This window comes from Takifugu rubripes, chromosome 14, assembly GCF_901000725.2.
Source record: "Takifugu rubripes chromosome 14, fTakRub1.2, whole genome shotgun sequence".
Taxonomy (NCBI): domain Eukaryota; kingdom Metazoa; phylum Chordata; class Actinopteri; order Tetraodontiformes; family Tetraodontidae; genus Takifugu; species Takifugu rubripes.
The window spans coordinates 10,399,304-10,416,496 of record NC_042298.1 but is presented as its reverse complement, the minus strand read 5'-3'; the positions used below and the strand labels follow the sequence as shown (position 1 = coordinate 10,416,496).

Here is a 17,193-nt window from a genome sequence, read left to right as displayed (position 1 = left end):
TTTTTAGGCATTTGCGTTTTGTATGTGCCAGTGTGTATTCACTGACGGTATGTGTGCATGCTGAAAGACACTGTGAGTGTCGCCATTGAAGGGATGGAAACGGAAAAGCTTCTGAACAGAGTAATCATCTGTTAACAGCAAGACATGATTGAAAATATGCAAAGTACAACCAAAGAAATAGGGATGGTTACAGCCCATTGGCTTGTGGCATGGCAGAGACACTTGCCTCCATTTTGAATAGAAACCCGACAGATTTTTATGAACAGAATTAAATGATAAAATCGCATCCTCTGACACTTACAATGAAAGCGAGGCCTAAATGTCAAAAGAACATCTGCTTATTTGTTTGGTCCCTTCCCTCTTCCCTTTATTGCCTTTCAGGTGTCTGTCCATGATTCGCCAGCCTGTTAAAACCTTCTGCAGCAACACGATGCATTTCCTTCTTTCTTGTCTGCAAATTGGATGCGTGCGTTTGTGTGCAAGCAGGCTTTTACAGATATTTAATTGGAATCCTTACGCAAAGACTACCAACACAAATACACCCCCCAGTAGACAAATGTTTTGCTTATAGCACACCCCAAACTCTCATTAATGCTGACAAACTGTGCTCACTCATGTTTCCATTGTGACATTTTATAGAATCATTTCTTTATTACATGCGGTTTACACCTTCTTTTTAAATGATTTTCCTGTAAAAACACTCCGGCTTAGATATTAAAATTCTCTCTCAATTCAATAATGCAGAAAAATCCAAGGGAAAAACAGCAGCAAAGCCGACAAGAGGGGACGTTCTCTGCACATACAATCACTGGTCAGCAGGAAGACATAACCAGCACGTTCTGATCCTGCAATATCAAAGCGTGCTGTTTTTTTTTGTTTGTTTTTAATTAAAAATTCTTGTTCTTTCTCTTCCCTTCTGTACTGGTGAGGCAGGTCATGTTTTAAAAGCCTTCATGTTGGATATTTGGTGCTGTGATCATACAGTGTCTGTGCACGTGTGTGACCCACCAGAGAAGCAGTCGCAGTTGGGGTCGATCTTACAGTCGCAGTCCGAGGGGGCTCCAGAGATGACGGATATCTCTCCGTTGGTCGACACCTGTCAAATGTTGAAAATGTTACACGCGTGGGTTTGAGCGTCAGAGAAGACGACGTTAAGAGGCAGCTTTTGTTGAGACTAATCAGGACCGGAAAGGAGATAATGATGGTATTTGGCATCATTTGAGCTGCACAATGCAAATAATGGCATTAAAGTGGAGACAATGGCTGGATTGTGGCAAGGCTGTCGCTTGGCAGCGCTTTATCTATTGTTTAGACTTCAGCTTCTAAATTGTAAAGGTTACAGTTACCTGACCTGATGTTTTACGCCGGAGTCAGTCTTATTCCTGTCATGATGGTTTTCGTAATGTAATCCGTTTAATCTTTTACAGAAAAACACCATGCATTCATTGTTGATTATAGCCTATTTACCTTTCATTCTGTTGATGAAAAACCTAAAAGAAACACCCCAAAACGCTGCAGATGATAAGCTCATAGATGATAACCCCATAGATAACCTCAGATCCAAGTAGAACGTCACAGTTTTAGCACCTGTACTAGTTAAAGTTGACACAGTTAATCTTTACAGCACATTGTTTCAAAAACAAAATGAAACAACACCTTTCTGGAACTATTGTGATTCATCTGTAATGCACCTCAAAGCTCAAGAACATTAATATTGGATCAGCCCTTCTGATGAAAACAGAAAGTCACATACATGTTGCGTGAGCACGTGTGATGCTTGATGTCGCAGCCAAATGTGGGGCCTAGATGTTGGTGGCAGGGGTGAGGGTTGACAGCGGGGTCAGAACATAGCCGCAGCGTTTGCTGTGGCCACTTATTAAAGTTCCAGGGCTCAGCGCGTCAGAAGATGCTGGTTTAACCATCGAAAATGAAATGTAGCAGCCTTTTGTGGTGCCTGTGCCACTTTTAATAACCCCACACCGTGAGTTGAACCTGGATGTGACACAGCTTTCTGGATTCCATTTACCGTAGGTTTTTTTTTTTTTTTTTTTTTACTGCACTTTATTCACATCTGTTCAAATCTGCTGGGGACTTTTAACACAGTGCTTCTCCTTTTTAAAAAAAATCGTTCCATAAAACATTTATTCAATCGAAAATCTTTAACTTGTTTTAGGGACATTTCGAATAAATTCTGGGTAAGGCCAAAAATATATAGTCTATAGCAAAACTAGAAATAGTGGAAGACTTGATACAGTTAGCTGTAATCTTTACAGCTGAATTCATTTTTTGGCCCACTGTTTTCCAATTAAAAGGGTCTCTTGGGCCCACGAACATCAACAGGAAGTCAGCCAGTGTGAAGAAACTGCTGTGATAATATTTCTATGATCAGCATCAAACGCGGTCCATCACATCAGAACCCATTTAAATATAAATCCTGCGTGGCTGAAATAGTTGTTGTGGATGGTTGTATCCTGATGAAAGCGTTCTGGGTGTTTACATGGGATGATGAAGTCACTTCCTTAATACCTCCCTAATATTTCAAACAGATCATCACTAGCTTTTTCCCTGCAGCCGATCAAATGTCATATGTCTGGTTGTGTATTAGGAGATGCTGCCACATGTGTGAAAGTGTGTGTGTGTGTGTGAGAGTGGGTGTGTTATTGGGTGGAGGGGGGCTGCCACCTGCTGCGCTCCCCCCATTTATTTCAATTACGATTTGACTTTTCCTGGAAATGGAACCCGAGATTCAAGATTTGATGTGTGGGCCCAAAATAACGAAAAGAAAATAACAGATTTTGACACATACGGACACCAGAAAGGGATTTTCTGTTCCCGTCTGCCTCTGGGAGGACTCGGCATGCTCCTGCCAGCCACAAAGAGATTATTGATTCAGACCAGCAGGTAATATCTTATTGCCTAAATGCTGTGGGATTCTGTGCACACTGATAACTAATGGGAGAAATGGAAACCATTTTTTTCCCCTTTTCTTTAACAATTTAGAGTTTTTGAAAGTGGGAGAATGAGACACCTGTGCCCACAGCAGATAACCTGAACACACGATGCGAGGCTAGGTCAGCGTCACACATGCAAGTACGGTAAATTGCTGGTGACCTGAGCGACTCGGCTGTTTATACCTGCCAGTTCTGGCAGGTTTAGTAAAATATTCGTGATATGCGCAGTGGTGACAAGGTCTATGAAGAAGGCTGATTATATTATGATTAGGGAATCAATTTTCCATAACAGAAGCAGTAATTACATTTACATGAATAACTATTATCAGAGATCTAATTATTAGCATTTATCAGCGACTTGAGAATCACGCAGCACCAGAAGATGGTTGGTTGGGTTGAAATATATCAGCTGCAGCTCAGAATCAGACATTCAAGCTACAGGTTCTGGGCTCTGACCTGCTGGATGCGGTTGATGCGTCTCTCATCGGTTTCGGCGATGTACAGCGTGCCCAGGTGGGACAGGGCGATGGCCTTGGCGGCCTCCAGGGTGGCGCGCACCGCCGCCCACTTTACCAGGTGGTGGTCGATGCCTGGGACCTGGCAGTGGATGGGCCGGCCGGCCACTATACGCACCTGCAGACTTTCTGACACCTGGCCAGCAGTAAAACACAATGAAGTGCTACGTGCAATTTTGTGGCAGTTTTAATCTTTGGCGTTGGAAAACAAAAAGCAAAATCAAATTTGCAGTCTTTTTTAAATGATAAGCAGGCTCTGGTGGGAAAACGATTGCAATTTTTAACACTGGCTTGAAATAATAAATTAATAAGAAATGCCTCATTTTCACTTATATACACCTCAATGTTTGAAGGAACCAGTCATGGTGAGGTTTTCTGGAGGCTTTTTATTTTATTTTTTTACCTGTAAAACAATGTTGTTGTCCAGGATGTAGAGGGAATTGTCCAGGGGGTTGATGGCCAGGTCTGTCGGCCACTCCAGACGCACCTGTGTCACAAACACACACCGAGCAGTCATACATAAACTGTGTTTCCATTAACAAGTGCACCGTAACATCTGGGCGACTCTGAGTCAGTCACTCAGTTGAGGGCAAAAAACCCCAAACCCAATCTACTTGATAACATAGCATTAGGTTTTCTGGCCCTTCCCGCTCATGCAAAGGTCAGAAACATGCTGAGAGCCTTCCTTGTTTATTTAAAACTCACACCGGCTCACCTGGGCACCGTTCCAAATGTCAACCAATAACCATGATCTCCGCCAGCTCAAATAGCACGCGCTGACCGATGCCGCCGTGGGGGTCAGAGACAGAGAGAAACCGACACCGACGCACAGCCACTCACATCGCAGGCTCCCTCACGCCGAGGGGGAGCCTGCAGAGATGACGGCGCATCTGAGGGATCAGCCGGGAGATTGATGACTCTTACGATAAATTGGTAAATAAATGGATCACGCTAAATTGCCACTGACATGTTCAATTATAGGGTCTGTCAAATACGAGAGAAGAGGGTTCACAGCGAAATCCCATTTTAAGACGTAGAGGGATCCATCTTTCTGTGTCCTAAAAGAATTTTATTCAAATTCTTTGGCTTGTAAAAACAAAACTTTACAGCAAAGCCAGCGCATACAGAAGGTCATGTTTCACTTTGACTCATTCATGGAGTATAAAAGTGTTTTATAAAGCATAAACGTTTTAGATAGGACCTTTAGCTGGGACGAGAAATGCAATATTACATTTAATTTGAATACCAGCAAGAGTCCCCCCCCACCCCCGATACTGTTGATTATTTTGTTATATCACAGTCCTATAAACGATTCTAATGTAAATCTTAAAACTGAGTATTGGTCTACTGCAGCCAACGTCACTATTTCAATCCCAACATTTCTACCACCATGTTAGACCAATGGTTGTTCCCAAAACTAATGAGAGCAGGTGTTATGGATGGTTCTTCCACGCACCGCTCACTCATCCCATTGTGTGCCTGGCGGGTAGAGTGTGGGGCAAAGCGGGATTCCCACACTGCCCCAAGCAAAGTTGGATTTAGACACTCCTTGAATATTTATGTACCTTTGCTCCCTGCGTTTTCAGCTCACACTGCAGATGAGGGCAAAAGACCTCATTATTCTGTTTAGGAGGCTTCGTGCAGCAGCAACAATATTGGCTTGTAAATCACAGAAAACAAAAAACATCACAATCCAGACAGGATGGCTAGTCAACACGTATGCTATTAGGTGAGATAACGTTCGAACAAGCAAACAAACAAACAGCAATTTCAATGCTAAGAATCAGAGAAAAGGAGTTTGCGCTTTCTGGTGACTCCATCCAGGAGTCGGTCACATCTATTAGCTTAACCAAAGGGGACGCAGGTGAGGTTGACCCCTCGTGGGTGTGCACATCCAATGCAAATCATATTCCTTGTTATGCTACCAAACCCCAAAGCCAAACTGTCCATTTTACTGAGGTGTTTTGTCTCATTGTAGTGACAGAGCTTCCTGTTATTACTGCTGACGCAGGAAGGTGGTAGTATTTTGCAAGAGCACAGCTGGAGGATGATCGAGGCTGGACTAGTTTAGACATGCTGCAGAGGCCAGTAACTCACCGACAGAGAGGTCCTGAGCTGATATGGGCCCTCCTTTAAACACATATAACAGCAGCTCTGGGAATTGGATGGGTCTAAACACGCATATTCACACATGCTGGCAGCCACTTAATTGTATCCATATGTGTGGGCAGACATGCTTCTATAGTGCTAGCAGTTCATTTATAATTCATCCGCAGCTCAAATAGGCCTGGTATAAATCAGCAGAGTGATCTTGTCATTCGCTGAGACACACATCCTCACATTTCTGTCTTTGTGGGGGCTTTCATGGATGCAGAGCATTACCCAGCGCCTTACGCAGACCATACCAACTAACTCCCTAACTCTAACTCTAACTCTAACCCTAACTCAATTCTAACATCAACCTTAAAACCATTTTAACCCTCAAACAGTTCTTTGAAGTTGTGGCTCCATTTCAAAAACATGGCCCCACGTTGCTATTAGAACAAGGATTTTGGAACTAATTATGGAGTAAATGTGAGGACAAACACACACTTTTGAAATGACAGAAGATGATTTTAAGGGATGTTAAGCTGTAGCAGTACCAGTATAAGCACATTAAAGTTTTGCCTGCATTTGCTTAATCTGTCCACAGGAACAAACACAACCAAAACCAAAGTGGTGTCATTATTTTCCCGTGCATTCTCAGCCTACCTGGCTGATGTCCATGCGCGCATCACAGCTCAGCGGCTGCGTCGACATCAGTCCATTGGAGCCAATCACCGTAGAGAGCAGACCCCTCTCATTAATCTTCTGAATGGTCGTGCCATCGACAAAGTAGACAATACCTCTTTTATCCACTGCAATACCTGTGCGGGTGAGAAAGAGAGAGAGGCAGAATGACTTTTTGGAGGTGCCAGAAAGAAAGATTGGGGGTGTGAGGAGAAAGGAGAGGACAGAGATGCTGCAGAGTGAATAAGGCAGAGCAGTAGAATAGAGAGAGAGGGGGCTTGGGAGAGACATCCAACTCAGTTAAACATTCAGCACAGCGAGAGGCTGTCTTATCAAAGGCACCGCACCACAGAAATGTAATTATATTTCCATTCCAGAACCCACTAAAGGGATTAGAACAATGCAACTGGAGGAAGAAGTTATTTGTCACATTAGATGTGTGCAGGGTGCTGCAGTGAACTTCTGACATTCGGCACCGGCAAACGTGTTTTATAAGTTTGCACGCGCCGAAACACACGCATGCTCTTATGATGACACACATGCGCCTGGTGCAAAAACACAGAAGCCTGCAGGAACACCACGTCCACTGTGCTGTGTACAGCGTGTACTTGAAGTCTCCTTGAGGCGGAGCCGCAGTATAGAGGTAAATCCAGGTATTAAAGGTCAGGGCAGACGATGAATCATCCATGATGGACGAGGAGCGACCTTCATCTCCCACTCATCTCCATACAGAGAATGGCCCTTTGACTCAAGTCCTCAGCAATAATATTCCGCAACTCAGCCCTCACCTTTGGTACGACACGCTGGCAATTCTATTTGCTTGTTCTGAGGGCATCTGCAGCAGTCAGCCATATTTCTGAGCATCCCTTCCCAGCGTATTTACTGCAGCTATCCTGCATTCATTTGGTAGGCTTTCATCATGAAGCCATGTCAATTTATACAGTCATTCTGGAAATACTTTTTTTTTTACACGCCTGCTTTAATGGAGACCTTACAGGATTTATTCATTTTTTGTAAATTATTCTGTAGTTATTCCCTGTTGATTTGGTCCCAAACTTACTGTTATGAGGCTCTCTTATTTGGATCCATTCAATTTAATTAGTTTGTTTCTGTTTTAATTGAACCCTTGCACAGATGAACTCATAAGCACATGAGCACGCAAACTAAGCCAAATATAATGTTAAACCAGCCATGCATTGTCGCTTCATGTTGCGCCTGATTCTCCCTGAGGGGCAATTACATGTAGGCTTGCTGACATGTATTCGTCGTTTTGAACAATGTTTTACAACTTCTTTCTATAAAGTGCAGGTCTTATTTCCTTGCTGTTGTGTTGGAGCAAACAGGCATTTATTGAATACATCAGTCTCTTTACTGTGGGCTCAACAGCAGGGTTAGCTGTAGAGCTCCTTGTTTCACAGCGTGACCAATCAAGTGGATTAATCCAGATAAAACACTGCCTCTGCGGCAACAATAGCCGAATGAAGACCGAAACCAAATTGCTGGACAAACAGCAGCCTTTCACAACAACACATTCATTATTTCTTAGGATGATGATGATTACTATTATTTCAGTGTTCAGGACTGCAGGTTATATTTGGTTCAATCTAAAACTAACTAATTAAATGGCGCCTGGGTCAGAGCGATTTAAAGGACAAAAAAATGTGAGAAAAATAGAAATGGCCTTAAAATGACCTTAAAGGATAAGTATACCTGACACTGACATTGGTAGCTTGCTGCTTTACTTATGTGTAGTTTAACTAATTACAGAATTTTCCGTATAAATGTTGCTGCTGCTACCATAAATGTTTCACTACACTTAACTCTGTATCAAGGGTGCAAAACATGGCTATAAAATGGTGATAATGCCCATGTGACCTTGTCAGAATTATAATCATTGTGAAAGAAACGCTGCATCGGGTGATTATGAAACGTGTATTTTAGTGACTCTTTCCGCCGTGAAAAACATCAGCCGAGACATCCTGGAACACCTGCGGAAGCAGCGCGGCAGCGAGCGCTTAAGGACCAGAGCAACAAGCACTCAGTGGCCTCGGAGGACGGCTGTAGTAGTTAGATTTTAGTTGTGGATAGCCGCCGGCTGGATGAGGCGTCGTCTGCTTCATTGATTGACTCGCCATCATTCAGATCAGATAATTGGAAAAACGCAAGTTCTAGCCAATAGAAATCCCCCAGATAATCATAATTATTCCAATTATCCAAATTGCACAGGTTATTTGAGCCCTTTGTGAGCTTCAGATATGCTTTCACGGGACCACATGCAGGTCTGCAGTAAAAGGATCAGCAAATCACTGAATTAAGTAATATAACAAACTATAGGTAGTGATATAATAAACTACTGTTGCCTGCAGCAATTACATGAAAATGATGATAATCAACATTATGAGCTTGAAAAGGTGTTTTAAATGATCTATTATATATCAGACGTAGATAGGCTGTATAGATGTCCACATGCTTAAGTGCACAAGAGTCAGAAAAACAGGTGAGAGAAAAAAAATAAGGGGGGGGGGGGGATCAGAGAACAAAAATGATTTTCATAATTTCCAAGAACTGAATAGGTATTAAAAAGACTTTGTGTACATAAATGACCCTTTACTCACATTTCTACATACTGGAACAGTTACCTGAGCCTCTCTGAATGGCGACTGTGCACCAGAGCCAACGCACCTTAGAATAAAAAAAACAGACACCAGACCGGGAAGCATTAGCATGCAGCACAGCTCCTGCTGCTCATCTTCCATTCAGTCATCTTGTCCCATTTTCCTTGATTTTGATTCTGGTTCTGCCAGTCTTCCTCTCAAACTGTCATAGTGGATTATTCTGGGCTGTGCCTGGGCTTACTCTCTGAGCCTCGGGATAAAAATCGCCAACGTCCCTCTGTCCCCAGGTGGCACTGAGGTTTCATCCGTCTTGACACGCGATCACTTTCTTTTCACGCCATTTCATTCGGTGTGTGCGCGCTTGCAATGGCGCCACAGCGCACGGTCACCGGATTCAATAGTGTCCTCGATGCAGGCAACCCTGGGCCAACCCTGCGAGTCATTAATCGAGCAGGTGGAGGGGAGAAGGAGGGCCAGGGTCAGTGTGTTTCCTCCAGAGGCCAGAAGGTGAACTGCAGAGCTCTTCCTCCTGGCCCCTTCATCATTGTTCTGACACAGACAGATTACACCTCCTACACTTCCTCGCACCCTCCAGACCAGAATCTTTCCTCTCCTCTTCCAGCTTTGCCTCACTCTCCAGCCTCCACTAACTCAATATTCCCCTCCGTCCTGTTGCTGCCCCCCGTTTTTTCCCGCTTGCATTTAACTTGGTTTTGCCCTGCAAGAGCTAATCAAATCAGCGTCCTTTGACCCTCCGCTGATGTCTGGCCTCTGGTTCCTTCCGTTCAGCACATTGGTTTTAATACAATACTTCTTTCGTTTATACATCTCCTCCCTGCCTCCCCTCCTCCCGTCTTTTTACATTACATCCAGGAGACACCTCAAACCAATATCTCAACATTGCACATTCTCTAATCCCCAGAATCTTTGCTACACTCCCCACCCTTTTTGTTTGTACCTTCACAACCATTCATCCTCCTCGCACCCAAAGCCCTTTCAGGATCTTTGTGCTCATAAATTCTGCAGAACATGACGAGGCAGCCAGAAATCTCTCTTTGTATGTTTTTCTTACGTAATGCCTCAGTTAGTATCAGCTTTTATCCCAAATTCCTTTCATCCATGTTTTTGTGCTTTTCTGACACCCCCATGCATGGTCAGGAGCCGCGCGTCTCCTAAATAGCAGCCAATGGGAATGCGTGCGAATTATGCGTCCTCACACAGGCACAACAATAGCATGAAAAGCATGTTATTAGTCTTTCTCTTAGAGACAGATTTGACGTCACTTTCTTCTTTTTTTTTTTGCATTCTGCCATGTTCACTGAAAAGCAAAGAAATCATCCTCTCGCACGTCGAGTGAATTTTGTCCACCTGTGGGTAGAGCTTTATGCTACATTAAAGGATTTTATAGCCCCTCCGTAAAGCCAGTAGATGCTCACAAGACATCAAAAGAATTACAGTTCCTCCCTGAGTGGACCTGGCACTCGGATCCTTGTGTTTAGAAGCTGGCAGACACATCGGCATTGAAATAAATTGAGATAAATCTTTACAGCCAAGGGGATATGTGCATTTAGCTAAAGCTGAGACTGGATTTTATCATCAGCCCAAATTGAATTAGACTGGATATGGAGACTGACCTTGGAAAAACTAAAGGAGACCAGTGAGGGAGAGGATGAAGCCGTGCTTTTCACATTCAGCCCTGTGTGAGGGTATGCTGTCGAAGAGAATATGGTTGATAAGAGGTGCACTAAAGCAGAGAGGTGATGATGAGACAAAGAGGTGTGATGAGGAATCACTTCAATTTACCAACACAGGCCAATGACTCTCAAACAAAGAATCCCATTCTCTACCCTTGTCAAAGGACCCCTAGTTATGAAGCAGCCTCTGGCATTGCGCTGCATTCCATTCTGATTAATGCTGTGGAGAGGGGTCTTTCAGAGCATTAGTGTTGTTGATTATAGCTATTTGAGGACAGGGAGTCGCCAGAGATGTTGTGAGAGAGAGGCTGCGAAGAAATTCATAAGGTGAGGAATTAAATGAGCTGAAAAAACACTAATCATAACATTATTTTTCAGTCGGTCATTGGTTAAAGGTTCAGCTTTCATGCCACAGCATCGCAATGATAAATATACAGATATACATGCAGGGGGTGCAGAATAACTTCGCACATCAGCACTCAAGGGTGCAGGAAATTAGCAGTTTGGTTTCTCTTCTAGGGGAAAGTACTTAATAAAAAAAGCACATATTTTTAATATTTCTCATACCATCTCTATATAGAGACATATACATAATGCATACATAATGCCTGCATTCGTGATCTCAACAGTTCTCTTTTCTTTTTAGAAAGTTGGCTGCAATATTGCCTGATTCTTACAATAAACAAAATACAACAAAGCAAAAAATGGCTGCTGTTTATTGGAAGCAGCACTTAGACAGCTCATTAACATGCAAACAACATTAGCATTCTCTAATGTGACCTCACATGCCCATTTGATGACACCAAATGACACGTGGTCATTAATGCAGCCTCATATTTACATGCATGTGAAAACAAACTAATTGCTGCTAATTGTTGATTAATTCAGCACATCTGCCTCATCCTCAAAGGGTCAAAACACTCAAACCCCAGAACGCAGCGGCACATTCAAACAATCAAAGTGCACTCACTATGGCAGCTTACATTTAAAAGGTACATATGCTTAATTAAGATTTCAAACACACTTAATGGTCTTTTAATAAAGTAAATAAGCACATTAGGATAATCTAAATTGCCCCTTGGTGTGAGTGTGAGTGAATGGTGTGTACATGTTGTGACATGGACTGATGATGTGCCCAGTGAATGCTGGGATAGAAACATGCACGCACACACGCACACACACACGCACGCACGCACGCACGCACGCACTCACGCATGCACCATTTCTGGGAAGATGCTGTCCTAGCATTTTGCCAGCACCGCACACACACACACCATCACATTTCTATCTTTGTGACTTTCAGCCATAAAACATTGCCCATCCCAACTAACTCCGTACCCCCCTGCAATCAACCCCTACCCAATTCTAATCTCAACCTCACATCAGCCTTGACCTTAATGTCTCAACCTTCAAAAAGAAGTTGGGGAGTCCAGCAAAATGTATCTGCTTCGCAAATACGGCTCCACTGTGCTAGTAGCATGAGGAGGTTGTTACTCAATATGCAGTAAATGTGAGAACACACAAACACACACACACACACTTGATGGCCGTCGGCCCCAGGATAAAGCATTGACATCACCGTGCTGTATCCCTAGGCTCTGTGGGTGGTGATGATATGGACTGATATATTATAACGACTTCTTAATTATCTTAGGTGCAGCTGATTATGGCCCATGGCCTGAGCGTGTGACTCCTTGAGTTGGAAATTCAGACAGATAGACAGATTGACTGGCACAAATGGATGCAGTAGGGAACTCACAAAGTCAACCACATTAGCAGGTAAATGCCTGGAGCCTCCTCTGCCTGCTCCCATTCACAAGCGCTAAAGCCGCAGAACTCGAACAAAGTCAACATTGGAGTGTTCCATAAAGTGACAGAAGTCAGTGCTGTCTAATGGCCTCAGGAGCCAGACTGTTGCTGGTTATGTAGTGGATTAATACTGTGTGGGTATATAAAGCATTAATGATATCTTTCCATGCTTCACTGTGATTTTAAATCATCAAAAACTACCCTGTTAATAGGAATCAGACACGAATGAACTACAGCGCTCAGCAAGTGCTGCTGACAGTGGCTTTCATTCTCCCAACCGACACTTATCCACACTTATCACATATCAATATAAGATAGTAATATCAAGGACAGAAGCAAATTTCTAGTAGCTCTTTTGGTTGGCAGAATTTTTTTCTCCTTATAATTAATTATTCAATAAAGTCCCACAGAACAGGGCGTAGGGCTTATAATTAAGTCTGAATCAGACACTGTGGCTCATCTAATTATCAACCACTGTAAGTTTGTTAACATATTAACCCGTATTAATTAATTATTGGTGGCTGCCTTTCTTTGGCTGTTCTCAACGATACATGTATCGCATGGGAAAACATCGTCTGCGTGCACAGGTCCGACGGAGACTTTGCATCAGTTTCTTACAATTTTTTTTTTTTTTAAAAAACAGACATTTTTTTGTTGTTGAAAATATGCAACTTGGCAGTAATTGCCTTGTTTGATCACAAGACAGAGATCCAAAAAGCAATCACAAAGAGAGCAGACAAACTCAATTATAAAAGCAATCAAAGTGCTTTGGACTAGAAAGCTCCATGAAAGGCTGAGGGGTTTGGATCCTTCGTTGAGCGGCTGCAGATTATCTTGCACTGTTTAGAACATCAAACACGCACAAGGTTTATCAATAGAGGCTCATTTACCAAACATGCCATGATCACAACAACATGCCATCGAGCCTTGGTAACGGCAGAAAGACGATCAGATGGGAGGATTCAAAGGGTGTCACCATGTGCAGACTTGATAGTCTAGAATAGTCTTCGCCACGCACACTGGCTTGGCAGCCATTTCACATTTTCATCCCAGTTTGAGCTCTGACAACTGGTGTCTTCCCTAAGTGTAACTGGATGCAAACATTCAACTGCGCTATCTCTGCAGCGGCAGCGAGTCAGCCTCACTCTGTTCATCATCGGACTGTTTATCAATGTAAGATCAACTGTTGTGGACCGGCCTGCACAGCTCCTCCTCTCATCCTAGTATCCACCCCCAACCCCCGGCCCACCGAGTGAGACAAAAGCTTTCATCTGCACGTGCATGTCTGTTATAGGCATTCACCTCCAGTCTAAGCCATTTATTCCTCCACGGTGGCAAAGCTCCAGTCCTCCTGTCAGCTTGCCAGGCTCCCAGTGGAGGTTGACAGGCCGGCTGCCAGCAGCGGCCATCCCGGCCAGTTAAAGGGACACGCGTGTCACATTTCCCATGATCACGCTGACGTTGTCAACCTGACATATCTTTAACGAGACACCCGTAACTAACTCGGCGTCCCACGAGCGGGAGAGCCAGTGTGAGTCCGGGGATCCAGAGCCTGTCAATCAGCAACAAACACACACTGCTGTGCACAAATGTTGCACCTTTGAAGCACAGACTCAGCCTTTGGCCTTAAGCCTGCATCTTTTATTGACTCAGGGATTCATTACACACACAGTGAGCTTCAATAATCTCTCTGAAGCTAGCCTACAAACTACGACTACAAACAAGGTAGCTGTCAGTCTGGCTGGCGTTCTCCTTTAAACATTAGGCGCGTTTCCACTGTGGGAGTTTCCTGGTAAATATTAGAGGCAGGAATTTTACAGGAAACGTTTGCCCTCTAGATGGTCGTATCTCCACTGCGGGTCGGACCCCTATGCGAAGTCACGAGTTCACTACATAATCACTCTACACCAGTTTAAATCGTGACATCAGACAGCCAAGCTACGAAAAACAGAAATAATAACAAAGAAAACAAAAAGGATGGAGATAAACAGGGGAGGCCCTCAGGTGGTGTAATATTGTAAGAGATTATGATTTCCTACAGCTCCATGAAATGTGCAGTTAATAAATATTAAGTAAACAGCAATTATAGAATATAAAACAAGACAGGCATGGATGCTTGACTATATAGGTCCTTTTATTTACAGAATGAATGAGGAGACATTGCTCTGAATGCAGTCCTCCATACTGCGACAGTGCATTTAGTTCAGAGTTCAAGTATTGTTTTTTTCTCTGTTCTTTCAGTTACAAACAATGTAGTCTGATAAATGTCAGCTTAAGCTTTTAAGAAGCTATAGAAATTTACTGCACTATCTCAAGAATTAGAAACACTAAAACAGGAATCTAGTCAAACGTGTAAAATATGTGTTCACAGCCTAAAAATAAAAACAAAGTGGATCCCTGTATCTTAAGGTGAGCTGAGCCCACACCTTAGTGGAATCTACTAATTTTCTGAGCTCTCTGCTTGGTGTATTATATTGATTTTACATGCATTCATGCACTGAGAAATAGCGGAAAGGGTCTCAATGTAAAATGTAGCAATAACGTAACAACAACGAAAATAAAAGCTACAATAAGTGCACTCTCAGATAAAGACCAACACACACTGTCTATAGGCAGTGCATTATCGAGCAAAGTAGGCCGGCTCGAAAACGGGAATAACCTAAAGGCTTTAGGATGGGGCCAGAAACAGGAATTGACCTCAACCCTGCATTTCCTTGTTAAACCCTGTAAGTATTGCCCAGTGGTTGGACAAGTCCTTGTTATACCCGCACATTGTGAGTATGCTGCTTTCTGTGCTCCTTTGCTCTCTACATTTGCTGCAGGCAGCTACATTTTCATCATTAGTTTTGTGAGAAATGAGACTCTGGTTAAACTTCCTATTGTGGCGACTCGGTGATGCATGTCTGTTGCACAAGCTGAGCTCCTAATTATCCTGGATGCTGCACTGAGAAAACAGGCTGGGGTAGGAATAGCATGACCCAGTGGCATCTCTCTAATTTGCATTATCACAGAGTATGCTGCTGTTTGCCTTACTGCGTGATTAATTCATGTGTGTATCATTAATGCAGGAATGTCCAGGGGCAAAGACAAAAGCTTGGTCAATGTGAAAGGAAACAGAGGCGCGAGCTATGAAAAACTGCTCACACACAAACCAAATCTTGGAGCTAAAAACACAATGTCTCTTATCTGATGCCCTTGTTTTTAGAACCATCGCTCTGTTTGAACTAACAGAAACAATGATAGTTGACCCTCAGCAAAGTAAAACAGCCACAGGGCCAGTTAAATATGCAGATGAGATGTGGGACTGCTACACCCTGAAGGATTTTCAACGTGAAACACGGAGTTCACTTTTCCCTCTCCCCTCTGTTTATCCATTTAATTTGCCCTCTTCTCTCTCACACACACTCTCGTCAGCATTACTATGGCACTGTCACATTTTTGTTTATTATTCGATTGGGTTTATTTTGTCCGTTCACTTTGCAGAACTTCTTGGTTCTGAATTCCATCTTTGCCCTCTATCAATTTAATCCCCCCAGGCGCGTGCACTTTATTTTGCATGGTGCAACAATCGCTCTGCAATAAATGCTATGGGAGGCAGTGGACAGAAAACAAATGCACATTCCTTTTTGCGTGGTTATAATGCTCAGCAGAGAGGCTGTGTGGCCCTATGAGACTTTCCAACCGCACAGCAGGAGCCAGTATAGTCTGTTTGAGTGGTAGAGTATTCTCAAAAAAGTGAAATGGCAACTGTAACGACTATAAGGGGCATTTACGGAGCGCTGCAGCTCACACGGCTTTGCTGCAAGAGGAGAAGCAGGGGACCGCTGTTGGCTGGGCTAATGGTCCGAATACAGGTTCACTGTCAGTGGGAGATGTTTGATTCACGCTGATGAAGCAAACTGGGAAATGTTTTTATGCATATTGCTACATTTAGGCCGTTCCAGTGAATCCGACCGGGGGCCAGTGAAGATGTTCTCTCACCTAAGCTGCTTATGTGTCAACCACCAGCCAAGTCAGATACTGTACAATATAATGCTTGGCCGGTCCTGGTCAAACACTGAGGATGGCGATGTGTGAAGCCCCTGCTTACTGAGTAACCTGGTCTCCGCCGTCTGTAGTCCGACGGTCTTCCTTCCGGCTGCGGTTGCGCCGAGAAACAAATGTGTTTTGAGGAATGGAGACATGTAGGGAAAAGAGCAGAGGAGCAGAGAAAATAGGGGGAGCAAGAGAGAGGCTGATGGGGCAAGAGAAGAAATGTATTGGCAGCATGTTAGCCTCTGATAAGGGCATTAGTGTGCCCCCTGTAGGTCGGAGTGAGAGCCTGAAACTGTAAGCTCATGCACACACGTATACACACCTCTCTGTGGATATGAGCTTTGCTGCCTCAGACAAGTCTCCACATAACAGATAACGGAAGACACATCAACAATCGTGCTCTCAGAACTCCTCTGGCCAAAATGAAATGGAAACAATTTTTACTCAGATGTGCAGTTTGTTCTATTTATTTATCTAAATTTGAATAGATGCAGTGTTGCTCGCCAAGGCTGCTGCTTCCTGTGGGAATGATGTCTCTTTCATGTCAGACATGGGATCCATTCTAAATGGACCAAGGCCTTTTATTTACCAAGCTAATTGACTGCAGAAACACAAGTGGAGCCAACTCTAAACAATGCCCTAGATCTTGTATTCATGAGTGTTTGAAGGACACGAGATAATCCCCGTAGCTTATACTATGGAGAGACTATAAACTCGCATAAGCAACAACAAATCACTAACTGCTGTTGCGTTGTTGGTCGAATTAAAATGGTAGGATTACCAATTCTAAACTGCTATGTTGTAC

The 17,193-nt window shown here is 43.4% G+C and overlaps 1 protein-coding gene across 2 annotated transcripts in view; it reads right to left on the bottom strand.

Moving 5' to 3' along the window:
* tenm1 (teneurin transmembrane protein 1) overlaps nucleotides 1–17,193 on the bottom strand; it is a 141,358-nt gene that overhangs the window by 11,747 nt on the left and 112,418 nt on the right. For both annotated transcript variants that reach the window (XM_029847107.1, XM_029847108.1), the window contains exons 23-26: nucleotides 6,218–6,372; nucleotides 3,870–3,953; nucleotides 3,408–3,602; nucleotides 1,009–1,096 (exon numbers count right to left, since the gene is read on the bottom strand). In XM_029847107.1, coding sequence (XP_029702967.1) covers nucleotides 1,009–1,096; nucleotides 3,408–3,602; nucleotides 3,870–3,953; nucleotides 6,218–6,372 — 522 coding nt within the window. The remainder of the gene's footprint in view (nucleotides 1–1,008; nucleotides 1,097–3,407; nucleotides 3,603–3,869; nucleotides 3,954–6,217; nucleotides 6,373–17,193) is intronic.